At 46.3% G+C, this 17,192-nt stretch overlaps 1 protein-coding gene across 2 annotated transcripts in view; it reads right to left on the bottom strand.

Annotated features, from left to right (window-relative positions):
• Positions 1 to 17,192, bottom strand: part of TRIM26 (tripartite motif containing 26) — a 38,073-nt gene that overhangs the window by 6,578 nt on the left and 14,303 nt on the right. The window contains exons 2-4 of one of the 2 annotated variants that reach the window (XM_053600964.1): positions 11,259 to 11,740; positions 10,913 to 11,008; positions 8,250 to 8,480 (exon numbers count right to left, since the gene is read on the bottom strand). In XM_053600964.1, coding sequence (XP_053456939.1) covers positions 8,250 to 8,480; positions 10,913 to 11,008; positions 11,259 to 11,696 — 765 coding nt within the window. In that variant the 5' untranslated portion in view covers positions 11,697 to 11,740. Of the gene's footprint in view, positions 1 to 8,249; positions 8,481 to 10,912; positions 11,009 to 11,258; positions 11,744 to 17,192 lie in introns of both variants that reach the window. The other variant, XM_053600963.1, reaches the window with a different exon arrangement.

Here is a 17,192-nt window from a genome sequence, read left to right as displayed (position 1 = left end):
CTGTATATGCATGGTGAGGAGTTTGAAATTTGTTCCACGGACAGTGGAAAGCCACTAAAAGATTTCAATGATATCCATGATCTGCTTTCCATGTTGTGGAGACTGCTAAGTATCCTCCAGAATCCATTCTCCCCTTCTTTTTAAGAATGGAACCCCTGGAGTTATAGATGATCAGATGGCCACACCAAGGAAGACTGTATTTCCCAGATTCCTTGCAACCAGTTCTCATCATGTGACCAAGTTCCAGCCAATGGAAAGCAACTATAATTTCTGGGGCTTTGTCCTATTGAAAAAATGGCTTTCTACTTTCTCTTTTCCCTCTGGCTGAATTTTGGACATGGTGATGGTGAGCCTGACCTTGACCACATCCCTAGAAGTTAGTGGAAGTAACTCAGCTCCCTGGATGACCATCCAGACAGAAACCTTGACAGCTCTAGACCCCACCCCCTGCCACCTCTGAACTGTTACTGAGCTAGAAATAAACTTCTGTTTTGTTTGAGTCATTCTATAGAAGCTGGCCCAAATCCTAAGTGACCGATCACTTAGCTGACTAGTAGAGAATGGAGTAAGTGAGGTAACACAAGGGCAGGCCAGTCCGGAGGCTGTTGCTGCAGACCAGAGGAAAGATAAAGATGCCCTGAACTAGGTGGCAATGGAGACAAAAGACAGAAGCAGCACATCCCAGCTATGTTTTTGAGACAGATTCAATTGCACATATTGGTCAAGGATAATCAAGGACAGGTCATGGCTTGAGTAGAAGGGAAGATGGTGGTGCTGTGTGACAAGGAAGACGGGGTAGGACAGGGTGAGTGTGAGGGGATTCTTTGAGATGCTGCTTAGATTTCCTTTTGTGAGTCAAAAGCCTCAAAAATACTCTGTATTAATTGATTTTTGCCTTCCTTTCACTGGTTCCACAGATATTTATTTATTTTCATTTATTTATTTTGAGACAGAATCTCATTATGTTGCCCTCGGTAGAGTGTCGTGGCATCACAGCTCACAGCAGCCTCATACTCTTGGGCTTAAGTGAGTATGCCTTTGCCTCAGCCTCTCAAGTAGCTGGGACTCCAGGCACCTGCCACAATGCCTGGCTATTTTTTTGTAGCAGTTGTCATTGTTGTTTAACTGGCCTGGGCAGGGTTCCAACCCACCAGCCTCAGGGCATGTGGCTGGCACCATACCTCTGTGCTACGGGCGCTGAGCCTGGTTCCACAGATATTTATTAAGCACTTCCTATGTACCAGGCACTAATCTAGACAGCAATGAAAAAAAAAAAAAATAGACACACAAACCCTGACCTGCACAGAGCTGACATTCTACCAAGGGGAAACAGACATAAAACAATCAATGTAACAAATACATCATAGTATGTGAATGATAAGCACTATGAAAAAAAGAGTTAAGTAGAATGAAGGGGGAGGGAGCAAGTTGGCATCCCTGAGAGGGTGAGATTTGGGAATCTAATAGAATCACCAAATTGTGGCTGCTGCGGATGGCTTCAGAAAGTTTAGGGAGAACTGCAGGCTTTGCTCCACAGGAGATAAGAAGCCAGAACTACATTCTGCCCCCTACCATAAAGCAACTGCCCAGAGCCTGGTTGCAAGTTTCTGGCAAATCCCTCTAATGTGCCCATCAAACACGTAAGCCCAAAGCAGCATCAGGGGACAGGGTAACAAGGCAGGCCAACAGCTGTGCTGAGAAAGGTGGCATAAAAGAGCAAATAAATAGAGCAGTAGCTGGGGTGGGGGCTGGGGACTCAACCAGGCATATTTCCTGAAATGGGAGTTGCTAGAAAGGGAGAGAATCATACAGGAGAAAGAGGATCCTCTAAGAGTTAAAGGTTATGAGCAGCCCAGAGAGGGTGGGGTCCAGGGCAAGGATGGACCCTGCTAAGAGAAGGGGCAGGAAGACTGGGGAGTCCCTATCTGACCATACACAGGGCCTCTGGAGGGAAGCAATCTGCCCAAGGCTCTCAGAGGACTGCTCTCACCCCTGAGACTCCTGGGGCCATCATGAAATAGAAGATCAGAGCAGAGTAGCAAGGCTGGGACAATTTCTCATGGCAACATGAGGCATGGGACGTGCCTGGGTATTAACAGATAGCATCAGGAGAGCTCTTCATGGAGGTGGGCAGTGGGAGGGGCAGAAGTGCAGGCCTGCCACCTGACCATGCAGGGTTCAGCCAGAGCTCACCAGGGGAGGATGCAGTGTCTCGCTGAGCCTCTCCTATCACCCAATCCCTTTAACATCTCCCTGATGCTTCTAGCACAGAAATCTTTCTTTCCTTTTCTATCACCTTCATCAAAAGGCCTCTTCTGTTTTGTTTTGTTTTTTTGAAACAGAGTCTCACCTTGTCACCCCTGGTAGAGTGCCATGGCATCATAGCTCACAGCAATCTCAGACTCTTGGGCTCAAGTGATTCTGTTGTCTCACAGTCTCCCAGTAGCTGGGACTACAGGCCACAACGTCTGGCTATTTTTAGAGACAGGGTCTCACTCTAGCTCAAGCTGGTCTTGACCTTGGCCTCACAGAGGGCTGGGATTACAGGTGTAAGCCATCATGCCCAGCACCTTGTTTTGCATATTTTGTCCTGCTGTTTCTCCCTCGCACCTGCATTTCTCTGTTAGATTTTTGGACCCTATTTTGGGTCTTTCCTACTGTCCTTTAATAGCCAAATAATCTCTGGGAAAATATTAATAACAATTAAGGAATTAGCTGGCTGGTACTCGTGCAGCAAAATCAAACTTTGTAACAAACACACAAAACCCAACAGTTCCATTCTTCTGCATATGAAGATCTGGTTTTCCCAGGACTATTTATTAAAGAGACTGTCTTTTCCCCAATATGTTCTTGATGACTTTGTCAAAAACCAGTTGGCTCCTACAGTGCATCTTACAAGGGTACATGTGAAACTTACTAAATGTAGAATATAAATGTCTTAACACAATAACTAAGAAAATGCCAGGAAGGCTACGTTAACCAGTGTGATGAAAATATTTCAAATTGTATATAAAACCAGTGCATGATTGCGTTAATGTACACAGCTATGACTTAATAAAAAAAAACAGCTGGCTATAAATATATAGATTTCTGGGTTCTCTATTTTTTTTCCATTGGTCTATGTGTCTATGTTTTTTTTTCTTTTTTTTTTGTTGCCCTTGGTAGAGTACCATGGCATCACAGCTCACAGCAACCTCAAACTCTTGGGCTCAAGTGATCCTCTTGCCTCAGCCTCCCAAGTAGCTGGGATTACAGGCACCTGCCACAATGCCCAGCTATTTTTAGAGATGAGGTCTCACTCTGGCTCAGGCTGGTTTTGAATCTGTGAGATCAGGCAACCCACCCGACGTGGCCTCTCAAGTATATGTGTCTATTTTTATAACAATATAATACTGCTCTAGTTACTACAGCTTTGTAGTCTATTTTGAAGTAAGGTAGTGTGATGACTCTAGCTTTTGTTATTTTTGCTCAGGATGGCTTTTGTTATTCAGCCTCTTTTTTGGCTCCATTGTGAATATTAGAATGTCTTTTTTAAAATCAATGTTTATAGTTTTTATTGTAGAAGTCTTTCACCTTCTTTAGTAAATTCAACTCTAGGTATTTCAGTTATTTTTTTTAGTAGTGACTGTAAATGGGATTGCTATCTCAATTTCTTTTTCAGCTAGTTGGTTACTGGTTTATGGCACTACTAATTTTTGCAAGTTGATAGTGTATCTGGCAACTTTACTGAATTTGCTTTTTAGTTCTGAGGGTTTCCTGGTGAAGAATTTAGGTTTTCTCTATATAAATACAGGCAGTATGGAAAACATATGGAGGCTTCTCAAAAAACTACAACTATGGCGCAGCGCCCATAGCTCAGTGGTTAGGGCACTGGTGGGTTTGAACCTGGCCAGGGCCTGCTAAGCAACAATGACAACTACAACAAAAAAAATAGCTAGGCATTGTGGCAGGTGCCTATAGTCTCAGCTACTTGGGAGGATAAGGCAAGAAAATTGCTTAAGCCTAAGAGTTTGAGGTTGCTGTGACATCACAGCACTCTACCGAGGGCAACGCAGTGAGACTCTGTCTCAAAAAAAGAAACAACAAAAAAAAACTACAATTAGAACTACCATATGATCCAGCAATCCCACTACTAGCTATTTATCCATAGGAAAGGAAATCAGTATATCAAAGGGATTCCTGCATGCCCATGTTTATTGCAACACTATTCACAATAGCTAAGACAGAGAACCAACCTAAGGGTCCATCAACAAATGGATAAAGAAAATGAAATACAGGGTAGCGTCTATATTTGGCTCAGAGGCTCAGTGGGCCCCGGCCAAACTGCAACAAAAAAATAGCTGGGCATTATGGCAGGTGCCTGTAGTCCCAGCTACTCGGGAGGCTGAGGCAAGAGAATCGCCTAAGCCCAGGAGTTGGAGATTGCTGTGAGCTGTAACGCTATGGCACTGTACTGAGGGTGATAAAGTGAAACTCTGTCTCGGAAAAAAAAAAGAAAATGAGGTGTGCATGTATATATATATATATATATACACATAGTGGAATAGTACTCCTATATAAATGGTGGAATACTATTCAACCATAAAAATGAATAAAATCTAACATGGATGAGCCTTGAGGACATTACTTAGCATAGAAATATAAATACAAGATGTTCTCACATACGAAAGCTAAGAAAACATGAGCTCATGAAAGTAGAGAATAGAATGGTAGGCTGGGAAGGGGGTTGGGGAAAGAAGAACAGGGAGAGTTGGCTAACAGATACTAAGTTATATTTATATGGGAAGAACAAATTCCAGTGTTTCACAGCACTATAGGGTGAATACGGTTAACTATAATTTATTGTACATTTTCTGTTTTTTTTTACCTTTAGGCTAGTTGATTCAGCAGGTGAGTTGTTACATACTCCTTTGGAAAGCAGATACCGACTTCCACAGTGACTGCCCTGCTTATTGTGTATTTTCAAAAGTCTAGAGAGGCCAAAACAATGGCTCATACCTATAATCCCTGCACTTTCAGAGTTTGAGGTGGAGGACTGCAAAAACAGCCTGGGCAAAATAGCCAGAAACTGTCTCTACAAAAATAAGAAAAATTAGCCAGCTGTGGTGGTGCACACCTATATTCCTAGCTACTTGGGAGGCTGAGGCTACAGGATCATTTGAGCCTAGGAAATGGAGGCTGCAGTAAGCTGTGAATCCCGCCACTGTATTCCTGCCTAGGTGACAGAGCAAGAGCCTATCTCAAAAAAAAAGAAAGGGGCCAGTGCCTGTAGCACAGTGGCTACAGCACCAGCCACATACACCAAAGTTAGCAGGTTCGAACCCAGCCCAGGCCAGCTAAAACAACAATGACAACTGCAACAAAAAATAGCCAGGCGTGTGGCAGGCGCCTGTCGACCCTGCTACTTGGGAGGCTGAGGCAAGAGAATCACTTAAGCCCAAGAGTTTGAGGTTTCTGTGAGCTGTAACACCAAGGTACTCTACTGAGGCCAACATAGTCGGACTGTCTCAAAAAAAAAAAAAAGGAAAGGAGGAAGGAAACCACCAACAAAAAAGCTAGAAGAGAGGAATTTTTTTTTTTTTGAGACAGAATCTCACTTTGTTGCCCTCAGTAGAGTGCCGTGGCGTTACATCTCATAGCAACCTCAAACTCTTGGGCGTAAGCAATTCTCTTGCCTCAGCCTCCTGAGTAGCTGGGACTACAGGTGCCAGCTATTTTTAGAGATGAGGTCTCGCTCTAGCTCAGGCTGGTCTCGAACCCATGAGCTCAGGCAATCCACCCACCTCAGCCTCCCAGAGTGAAGAGAGGGTTTTGAATGTTGACAACACAAATGCTAAAACGTGTGAGGTGACAGATGTGCTAATTACTGATTTGATCATTAGGCATCATATACATCAAAATTACTCTTATCCATAAATCTGTACAATTATTATTGTGTCAACTAAAAATAAACGAGAAAAAACAAAAAAAACCCACTAGTAGCACAACATTTCCTGCACTCGTTTTAAGCAAACACCCATTTTTCTCTCCTTTCCCATCACTGAAGCTCTCCCAAGGACAGCTTCAATTTGAGTGCTGAGTCACTGAAGGCAGAACCTCTGCTTTGAGGGCAAATCCTCCGGGTGGATTAGGAAAAGGTGCCCCTCAAAGCAGATACAACTGGTTTAAGCCTCTACCTTAGCCTCTGCGCTGGGAGAGGAAGGGTGTGCATCCTTGAAAGGGAAGGAGAGGAGAAAAAAAGTCAAAAGAGAGGCAGCAAGTAGCCCAGTTAAAGAGTCTGATGAGAGAAATGTGAGGAAGCAGGAGAACATCTGGAGGAAAGGAGTAGGCCAGACAGATATTCTGGACAAAATGAGAGAAAAGACCAACAAGAATCTGGGGGTTAGGACGAGTGTGCTGAAGCTTCTGCCTGATTCCTGACCTGTCCCATAGCCTGGGACAAATCCCTTCCACTCTCTGGACATCTGTGTCTTCATCAGTAAGGGATAGATTGGAAAAGCCTAAAATCCCTGCCAGTCTTTATTCTGTGGAGCTGTACCACAATGGTAAGAGGCAGGCAGAGGCCACGCCCTTACGCAGTCTGTGCTGGCACACATACAGGAAAAATTTGCCATCTCTCCCCACTTCACTGTCACTTTGCCCTGCTCTGGTCTGTAACCCCACTTACCTACAGATTATGGGTGTTTGTGCTGCTGACAGTCCCAGCCACCCTCAACAGTGCAAGTTGGGGAAGACCATCAGATAGCCCCTCCTCTCCTAGCCTATGAGGGCAGGAAGAACGAGCCCTCTAACCCTCAAAAGGCTGCTGAACCCAGCTCAGGGCAGTGTGGTCCTTGAGAGGCTCCAGGGGAGGGAGATGGCGTGTTATCTCAGCGTCACTGCGTGTTCTCCAACCCAAACCCCTCCTTTCTCAGCATCAAAGCCCTTCTCCAGGAGGCATTCCAAGGCATCTTGCCTGTTCTCTAACTCACTGTGGGCAATTCCATGCACCATCCCAGAGAAAACCTGACCATCCCCGTCTGCCCTCCACAGCTGCCCATCTCCCCCAGACCCTCCAGGTCTTTGAGAGGAGCCACCAGTCCATTTTCTCTCAGCCACCCCCAACTATGACACCATAAAAAGCTTCCACCAGACGGTGTCTGCCAGTGACCTGCTAGATGGCAGTGATCAAAAGGAAGGACAGTAAGATTAGCAACTTTCCCTCCATTTTTACCAGACTGAAACTTAGTATTTTAAACATTTTTTGTAGATAATTTATTTTTATTTTTCAAGACACAGTTTCACTTTGTTGCCCTCGGTAGAGTGCCGTGCCGTCACAGCTCACAGCAACCTCTAGGTCTTGGGCTTAGGAGATTCTCTTGCCTCAGCCTCCTGAGTACCTGGGCCTACAGGTGCCCGCCACAATGACCGGTTGTTTTTTGTTATTGTTGCAGTTTGGCCAGGGCCAGGTTTGAACCCACCACCCTCGGTATATGGGGCTGGCGCCCTGCTCACTGAGCCACAGGCAACGCCCGATAATTTATTATTCATTTTTATTTTATTTATTTATTTATTTATTTTTTTTGTAGAGACAGAGTCTCACTTTATGGCCCTCGGTAGAGTGCCATGGCCTCACACAGCTCACAGCAACCTCCAACTCCTGGGCTTAAGCGATTCTCTTGCCTCAGCCTCCCGAGTAGCTGGGACTACAGGCGCCCGCCATAAGGCCCGGCTATTTTTTGGTTGCAGTTCAGCCGGGGCCGGGTTTGAACACGCCACCCTCAGTATATGGGGCCGGCACCTTACCAACTGAGCCAGAGGCGCCACCCTCATTTTTATTTTTTTTTTGAGACAGAGTCTCAAGCTGTCACCCTGGGTAGAGTGTCGTGGTGTCATAGCTCATAGCAACCTCCAACTCTTCAGTTCAAGTCATCCACTCACCTCAGCTTTTCTATTTTTAGTAGACAGGGTCTCACTTTTTGCTCAAGCTGATCTTGAACCTGTGAGCTCAAGCTATCCACCTGCCACGTCCTCCCAGAGTGCTAGGATAACAGGCATGAGCCACCATGCCTGGCAGATAATTTATTTTTTGAAGTGACATATCAGTTACTTCATTTTATGCTTATGCAATTTTTGAAATAAGTGGGGAGGTTAAGGATTATCACCCCCATACTTCAGAGGACAAAATAGGCCTCAAGAGGAAGTGACTCTCCCAAGGTCCTACAACAGAGTATCAGGGCTGGGACCCACTGCCCTGGAGGGTCTCTCACCTGCATGAGCTCCGCAGCGGGTTGCTGCGCCTTGCCCTCCAGTTCGGAGATAACCAGCGTCAGCCGAGCGAGCTCCCCGACACCCCGGGTCTTGAACTTCTCCCTGCCCTCTGTGAGCTCCTGCTCCAGCTTTCTGAACTGGTCCAGCAGATGGTGCTCCCGCTCCCTCAGGAACTGATGGCCCTGCTCAAACTCAGCCACGATGCACTCCCTCTGCTCCCGGAGCTTCTTCTGCAGGGGGAGGAAGGAGAGGAGAGCTGACACCTCCATCTGTGCAGGACCAGGACCTGGAGGGACACCAGGATGGCCCCTTTTCTTTGTTATTCCCATTTGGGAATTCTGCAGCATTTGGGGTGTTTGGGGTGGGAGGAGCTATCGAGGGCTCCTGGCTTACCCCTCCTTTTCTCAAAGAAGACAAGAGAAGTGAATTCATTCAGTATACTCAGCCACTGCATGATCAGGACCCTGACTCTGCCTGCCTGGTCAGCCAGAATCTGCTCTAGGCAAACCAGCATATTCCAGTGACCCTGGAGGAACTCTGCAGGTCTCACTCATGAGCCAACACACTTTTCCCTCCTAGGAAAATCTCTGTATCACCTCTTCCAGAAAGCTTTACTTAATTAATGTCGTACAAACCTGATCAATCCTCCCTTCAGTACCCCATTTATTAGGTCTAAAATATCTATGTGAATCCCATCCCTGCCACACAAGACTATACCCTGCTTCCTCAGGGAAACTGTGGACCATCTGTGCTCAAGGACCATGTCTTTTCCCGCCTCCAGCTCTCCCTGCCCACACTGGGGTCTGCCTGCAGTTCTTAGTTCCCCAGTTGACTGATACTGGGCTGGAGGCATCCACGCACAACGAGGCCTGGAGATGCTCCCTAGAGCCTTTATCTTTCTTTCTCCTTGGACCTAATTACTCACTGCTGGGCCAGGCCCCAAGATGCCTCCACTGCCCACCTTCCCAACAAACAGAGTCCCCCAGAAAGTTAGAACTAGCTTATCAGTTTTTTCCCTCCTGATGTTCTCCTCTAATCAAGCACACAACTTGCTGCTGGGTTAATAACTACAGTTGTCCCTCGGTGGTATTGGTGGGCAACTGATTCCAGGACCTTCTTTCCCCAAGGAAAGATCTGAGGATGGGATGGGTGTGGTCACTCACTCCTGTAATCCTAGCACTCTGAGAGGCCAAGGCAGGTGGATTGCCTGAGCTTACATGTTTGAGGTCATCCTGAGCAAGAGAGAGACCTTCTCTGTAAAAATAGCTAGACGTTGTGGCTGGCACTGGTAGTCCCAGATACTTGGGAGGCGGAGGCAAGAGAATTGTTTGAGTCCAAGAATTGGAGGTTGCTGTGAACTATGACGCTATGTCTACCGAGGGTGACCAAGTAAAATAAGATTCTGTCTCAAGGGGCGGTGCCTGTGGCTCAGTGAGTAGGGCGCCGGCCCCATGCCGAGGGTGGCGGGTTCAAACCCAGCCCCGGCCAAACTGCAATAAAAAAATAGCCGGGCGTTGTGGCGGGCGCCTGTAGTCCCAGCTGCTCGGGAGGCTGAGGCAAGAGAATTGCGTAAGCCCAAGAGTTAGAGGTTGCTGTGAGCCGTGTGACACCACGGCACTCTACCTGAGGGCGGTACAGTGAGACTCTGTCTCTACAAAAAAAAAAAAACTGAGGCCACTCAAGTCCCTGATACAAAAATGCCACAGTATTTACATATGACCTATGCACAGCCTTCTATATTCTTTAAAATTCAGGGGTGCCCAACTTTTTCTTCTCTGCTACAAACTGTAAGAATACCAGTGGTTGGGCCACATATTAAATACACAAACACTAACAAAAGTTGATTAGCACACAAAAAAAGTCCATGCATACTTTTTGTTATATCCAGCACTACCAATAAGCAAAAAAAAGTCCTCACAAAGTCAGCATGCAGCCTTCAGCTTACAAGTTGGACACCCCTGTATCATTTCCGATTACTCATAATACCTAGTACAATGAAAATGCTACTCAAGTATGTAAATAGTTGTTATACTGTATTGTTTAGAGAATAATAACAAGAAAGTATACATATGTTCAATAGAGATATTTTCCTTTCTCTGAACATTTCCAATCTGCAGTTGGTTGAATCCATGGGTGCAGAGTCCACAGATATGCAAGGTCGACCCCACAGGCAACCATGGGCAGGGCCCAGGCCTCATTAGACATGGCACTACAAAGAGCTGCTCGGGCCTACCATGCCACACTCCCCCAAGTTCTTGCTCTAGAGCCAGCTCCCTCTTGCCAAACCCTCTGGCTTCCATCCACTCTCAGCAAATCATGTCTTTCTCCCCCTCTTAAGAATGAAAGCCAGGCCTCCTCAGCCCCCTTCAGAAGAATACCAACTGCCAGACACAGACTCTGCAGCTGAGGTGAGAGCCACAGAGAAGGGAAGGGACCCTAGATGACATCAAGGCAACCCCTCACTTCTCTGCTCAAGAGAAATAGGCCCAAGGCCACGCAGCTCAGATGTACAGAGCTTGGGCTAAAATACAGGTCAGCCACTGCCAGTCAGATGTCTCTCCTCCCTGTGAGGGGCTCCTAGAAACAGCTCAAAGCAGCCATCTACTTACCCAAGCTCTAAATGGGCAACCACCTCAGGGCTTCCTCTAACAGCCTTGCTTACCAGTGTAGCCAGGATATCAGCTTCTCCCTTGGCCTGGAAGCCCTGAATTTTTTCTCTGTCTCTCCTTAGGGTACTCAGATGATTAAGGATTTTTTCCTGCGGAAAGATAAGCGGTAGAAAGTGGAAAGATAAAGTGGGGCGGCGCCTGTGGCTCAAAGGAGTAGGGTGCCAGCCCCACATGCCTGAGTTGGTGCGTTCAAACCCAGTCCCGGCCAAAAAAAAAACTGCAAAAAAAGAAGAAAGATAAGGTGGATACTCTGGGCTGAGGCAGAAGGGTGGACTCAGGTCACTAGAGGAGCAGCCCAAGGAAGGCAGCAAGGCCTCTGCAGGGGTGCGGAGGGCTTACCCTGTGGGGCTGGGCGGCCTTCTCTATGAGCACAGCTGTGTGGGGCCTGTGCTCCCGGGACTCCCGGCATATCACACACAACAGCTTCCCATCATCCTCGCAGTAGTAATGCAGCTTCTCCCGGTGCCGCTCACACAACTTCACATCCTGTTGCTCCCGGGCCACTTCTCCTGGCTGCCTGCCTTTGTCTACCTTCAGCCGCTCAATATTCTCCACCAAGCTGGCCAGCTGCCACACAGGTCGGATGTTCTCCTTCTTAAAGGGCTTCTTACAGAGCGGGCACACAGGGCGGCCCCCTGAGATGGGGCGGACATCAGTGGTGCAGCTCCGGCAGAAGACGTGGCCGCAGTCAATGGTCACAGGATCCCGCAGGTAATCGAGGCAGATGGAGCAGGTCACCTCTTCTTCTAGGCTCCGCAGAGGAGCTGATGTGGCCATGGTGCCCTTAGCTCAGAGGGGTCTCCGTTCACTTCTGGGGACTTCTCCTTGGAGACCAGACACAAAGTTAAGGGCAGGCACAGCAAAGGGGCAGAGGTGGCAGCTTTGCATAGGGCTGTCGGCCCCTGCACTCAACCTACAGACACCACCTGCTCCTACAAGGCTCCCACAATGTCAGAGTCAAAGGGACCTTACTGATCTAGTTCAACCTCCCCTCGTTTTACAAACGAGGAACTCAGAGCCAGGAGAGAGCAGCTTGGTAGAGTGAAGAGCAGCACTGTCACTCACTCGTACCGTGCTGCTGGGAAAGCAGTCTTATTAACATCCTTTCCTGCCTTCTGTTGGAAATCACTCTAATGTACCAATTGTCAAAGAATAATCGATCACTAGCTGCTAGAAACTACCATAATACATCCGTAAAACCACAGTGTCTACTATGTACATGGTGCTCCCTTAGCTGTGCAGTACACAAGATGTACAACCAGTCATCGGGGCCCTGACAGAATCAAGAGACTCTTTTAGTTTGCTCCTGTAGACTTCAGGTTTCAACAACCAAGAGCACGGAGATGCTTTACCAAAACTCAAGAAGCATAACCAGGCTAACTACTGATACTACATACTTCCTTTAGTGTGTTTCCCTAGACTATTCTGTAGCTTTGTTTTTTTATTTTTGTTTGTTTGTTTTTTGAGGCCGAGCTCTACTATGTCATCCTGGGTGGAGTGCTGTGGTATCACAACTCACTCCTGGGCTTAAGCGATTCTGTTGCCTCAGCCTCCCAAGTAACTGGGACTACTGGCATCCACCACAACACTGGGCTATGTTTTTGTTTGTGTTGTTGTCATTGTTGTTTAGCAGGCCCAGGCTGGGTTCGAACCCTTCAGCCCTGGTGTATGTGGCCAGCGCCCTAACCACTGAGCAACGGGCACCAAGCCTGTTCTGTAGCTTTGATTTCGTTTACTTCCCTTAACAGCTGGACTCTAAATTCGGTGCCCCAGATAAGCACAGGCTGGCCATAATAAACTCATTCTCAACTGCAACTCCCCCATCTAGCTTAGCTCAACAGGGAAACCAGCATGGAAGAACTCAGGTAGCTGTGGCTGTGGCTATGGTTGTGATGTGCTGAGGAGGCCTTCGCCCTTATATAGGGAGCATAGAAGCTAAGCAGATAAAGGACTCTGCTCCTGTTTACCTTTGCAGTCCTGGCCTAGTGCCTGTGTGAGATTACAACCCTCAGCACATCTGACCCAAGAGCAACCCCTAACTGTGACAATAGAAGTTAATTTAGGGCGGCGCCTGTGGCTCAGTGAGTAGGGCACCGGCCCCATATGCCGAGGGTGGCAGGTTCAAACCCAGCCCCGGCCAAACTGCAAAAAAAAAATAGCCGGGCGTTGTGGCGGGCGCCTGTAGTCCCAGCTGCTCGGGAGGCTGAGGCAAGAGAATCGCGTAAGCCCAAGAGTTAGAGGTTGCTGTGAGCCGTGTGAGGCCACGGCACTCTACCCGAGGGCGGTACAGTGAGACTCTGTCTCTACAAAAAAAAAAAAAAAAAAGTTAATTTAAGTATGGCGCCTCAGTTTATTCATCTATAAGATGGGAAGACTAGTATCTTCAAGAGTTTCTATTCAGGTCATGTGAAAGAACTCTGTTGAAAGTGCTAAACCCGGCACACAGAAAGAAATCCAGGAAAATCTAGAACCTTTCATCAGTGAAGGGAAGACAGCCAGCAGGGCACAGGGGCGACTGCCAGGCTGGAAGGAAGCAACTAGAACCACAGGCAAATCAACACTTTAATGATTACTTATGGTGAAAGTCCATTACAACCAGAGTTCAGTGGCTTTTGTCAGTAGTGACATTAATGGGGCAGAAATAAAACCTTCAGTCTATAACACCCAAGAGAAGACAAAACAGGAATGTAATGTCTACTCCTTGATGATTTAATGCAATAATATATAAAAAGCACTTTATAAAGTGAAAGGACTATATAGATTTAAGAATTACAGTGCTAAGCTAGGCGCAGTGGTTCACGCCAGCACTTTGGGAGGCTAAGGGGAATGGATCACCCAAGCTCACAGGTTCAAGACCCCATCTCTAAAAATAGCTTGGCATTGTGGCAGGCACCTGTAGTACCAGCTACTCAGGAGGCCAAGGCAAGAGAATAGCTTGAGCCCAAGAGTTAGAGGGTGCTGTGAGCTATTATGCCAGGGCACTCTACCAGAGGTGACAAAGTGAGACTCTATCTCAAAAACAAAATTATAGTGCTATAATAAATTCCAATAGGAAACACTACTGCATCTAGATATGTGTGACTTTAAGAGATTTGAGAACAGGCTCGGTGCCCATAGCACAGTGGTTACAGAGCCAGCCACATACACCAAGGCTGACAGGTATGAACCCAGCCCAGGCCAGCTAAACAACAAAGACAACTGCAATAAAAAATAGCCGGGCGTTGTGGCGGCCACCTGTAGTCCCAGCTACTGGGGAGGCTGAGGCAAGAGAATCACTTAAGCTCAAGAGTTCAAGGTTGCTGTGAGCTGTGACACCAAAAAAAAGATGTGAAAACATGTATTCTCATGTAAAACAGAGATGTGAAAACATGTAAATCTCAAATGAAAGGATTAAGAATGTAACTATTGGGCGGCGCCTGTGGCTCAAGGAGTAGGGCACCGGTCCCATATGCCGGAGGTGGCGGGTTCAAACCCAGCCCCGGCCAAAAAAAAAAAAAAAAAAGAATGTAACTATTACATGAAGGTAATATGGAGTTGTTGGGATGTTAGTAAGGCTGGTAGAAATGCTACAAATGAATTGCTTGGCTCAACTCTCTGGTTTTGCTGTTGAGGAAATAAGTGTGGCCCAGCACACTATCATGCCACTTTGTTGAATGGCCTGGAAGTTTATGTCAGTATCTTGTATTTTTTTTTTTTTTTTGGCCGGGGCTGGGTTTGAACCCACCGCCTCCGGCATATGGGGCCGGCGCCCTACTCTGTTGAGCTACAGGCGCCGCCCCTGTCCTGGAAGGGGCTGAATTTAAAAGCTGAATTTTGTTTTGTTGTTGTTTGGGGACAGCATTTTTTTTTTTTTTTAATTGAGACAGAGTCTTACTTTGTCTCAGTAGGGTGATATGGCATCATAGCTCACAGCAACCTCAAACTCTTGGGCTTAAGCAATTCTCTTGCCTCAGCCTCCCTAGTAGCTGGGACTGTAGGTGCCCACCACAATACCCAGCTATTTTTTTGTTTGTTTAATAGGCCCGGGCCAGGTTTGAACTTACCAACCCCGGAGCATGTGACTGGCACTGTAACTACTGAGTTACGGACACCCAGCTTGGGAATAGCATATGTTATCTTTAGGGTTAGGAAAGCATTTTGCAATTTCCTAGAATAAAAGGCCTATGAAGAGCTTGGCCACAGGATCCCTTGCACACAAAATAGGACACTATCATCACTTGGAACTGACGTTAGTCTGGGCTCAATGCTGAGCTTCAGTGGTTTTAAACCTGCTAAAACTATGTAAAAAATGTTATGTATATACTAGATGAAGAAAATTATCTAGGAGATCACAGAAGAACACCAGCTAATAAGGACAAGAATAACAGAATTAGAAAATAATTTTGCAACTGCCATTATAATAGCACAAGGATCAACAGATGCTAAAACCATTAGGTAAAAGGTTTTAGGGGCCAGGATAGTCCCTGTGGTGCCAAAGTACCACCTAATGGATTATTTCCTAATGCACCTTGACAAGGTGAGATCTAGTTGTCACCTCAACCAAAGGACCAAACCCTACATTACTAACAGAGGAGAAAAATGGCACCATTTTTGGTGCGACACCATACGAATTACACGGCATTACCTATGAAGTGTTAATGCCAGAAATGTTTGACTTAAATGGGTGTGGTGGCTCATGTCTGTAATCCTAGCACTATGCACTCTGGGAGGCCAAGGCAGATGGGTTGCTTGAGCTCAAAAGTTCGAGACCTGCCTGAGCCACAGTGTGACCCAGTCTCTAAAAATAGCCAGGCAGAGGCAAAAGGATCACTTGAGCCCAAGAGTTTGAGGTTGCTGTGAGCTATCATGCCATTGCACTCTACCCAGGGCAACAAAGTGAGTCTCTGCCTCAAAAACAAAACAAATAAGTAAAAATCTGACTTAAATGCATTTACTCAAGCCTTTAGATCTAATTTCCAGTTTAGAGAAAATATGAAGGATAAAGGAACACTTTGCAGTATGGTACAAATAAAAAACTGCTGAGAGGGGAGTTAAATCACACCATGGGGAAACAATCAGATAAATCCAGAATGTAGGACATCCCACAAAACAACTGGCCTGGTCTTTCAAAAAGTCAATGTCATAAAAGATTGAAAAAGGATTGTTCTTGATTTTAAAAGACTAAAGAGAAATAATAATCAAATGCAACATGTGGACTGTGATTAGATTCTGGAGGCCCTGGTGTTTTTACAAAGGTTAAAAAATATTCTGGGGACTATTAGGAGAAATTTGAAAATAGACTATTGGATCATATTAAGAAATTAATTTATTTGGCTCAGCACCCGTAGCTCAGTGGTTAGGGCGCCAGTCACATAACACTGGGCCTGGCAGGTTCAAACCTAGTTCAGGCCTGCTAAACAACGACAACTGCAACAAAAAAATAGCTGGGCATTGTGGTGGGCACTGTAGTCCCAGCTACTTGGGAGGCTGAGGCAAGAGAATCACTTGGGGGCGCCGGCCCCATATACCTGTGATGGTAGGTTCAAGCCTGGCCCCAGCCAAGGCTGCAAAAAAAAAAAAAAAAGAAAGAATCACTTGGGCCCAAGTGTTTGAGGTTGCTGTGAGCTGTGACGGCACATCACTCTACCGAGAGCAACATAGTGAGACTCTGTCTCAAAAAAAAAAAAAAGAAATTAATTTATTAATGGTATTTATTGAGGTTATATATGAGAATGTCTGTACATTTAGGCAACAGATGCTGTAGTACTTAGAGCTTCATGACTAATTTAATTTGAAATGGTTCAACAAAGCAAAATAAAAAGTTAGAAGTTTTCTGGTAAGGGGTTTATAGTTTTCTATCTACAGACATTCTTACAAGGGTCTGTAACCATCAAAAATGGTTAAACTGATGATCACATTAATGTACACAGCTATGATTTAATAAAAAAAAAAAATGGTTAAATTGGGCAGCAACTGTGTCTCAGTGATTAGGGCACCAGCCCCATGTACCAAGGGTGGCGGGTTCGAACCCAGACCTGGCCAAACTGCAACAAAAAATAGCCAGGCATTGTGGCAAGTGCTTGTAGTCCCAGCTATTGGGGAGGCTGAGGCAAGAGAATCTCCTAAGCCCAAGAGCTGAAGGTTGCTGTGAGCTGTGATGCCACAGCACTCTACCGAGGGCAACAAAGTGAGACTCGGTCTCAAAAAACAAAAAATAATGGGCGGCGCCTGTGGCTCAAAGGAGTAGGGCACCAGCCCCATATGCCAGAGGTGGCAGGTTCAAACCCAGCCCCG

The sequence above is a fragment of the Nycticebus coucang genome, chromosome 9, assembly GCF_027406575.1.
Source record: "Nycticebus coucang isolate mNycCou1 chromosome 9, mNycCou1.pri, whole genome shotgun sequence".
In the NCBI taxonomy this organism is placed as follows: Eukaryota; Metazoa; Chordata; class Mammalia; order Primates; family Lorisidae; genus Nycticebus; species Nycticebus coucang.
Note: the sequence above shows the minus strand (reverse complement) of the source record. Positions and strands in the feature narration are given on the sequence as shown.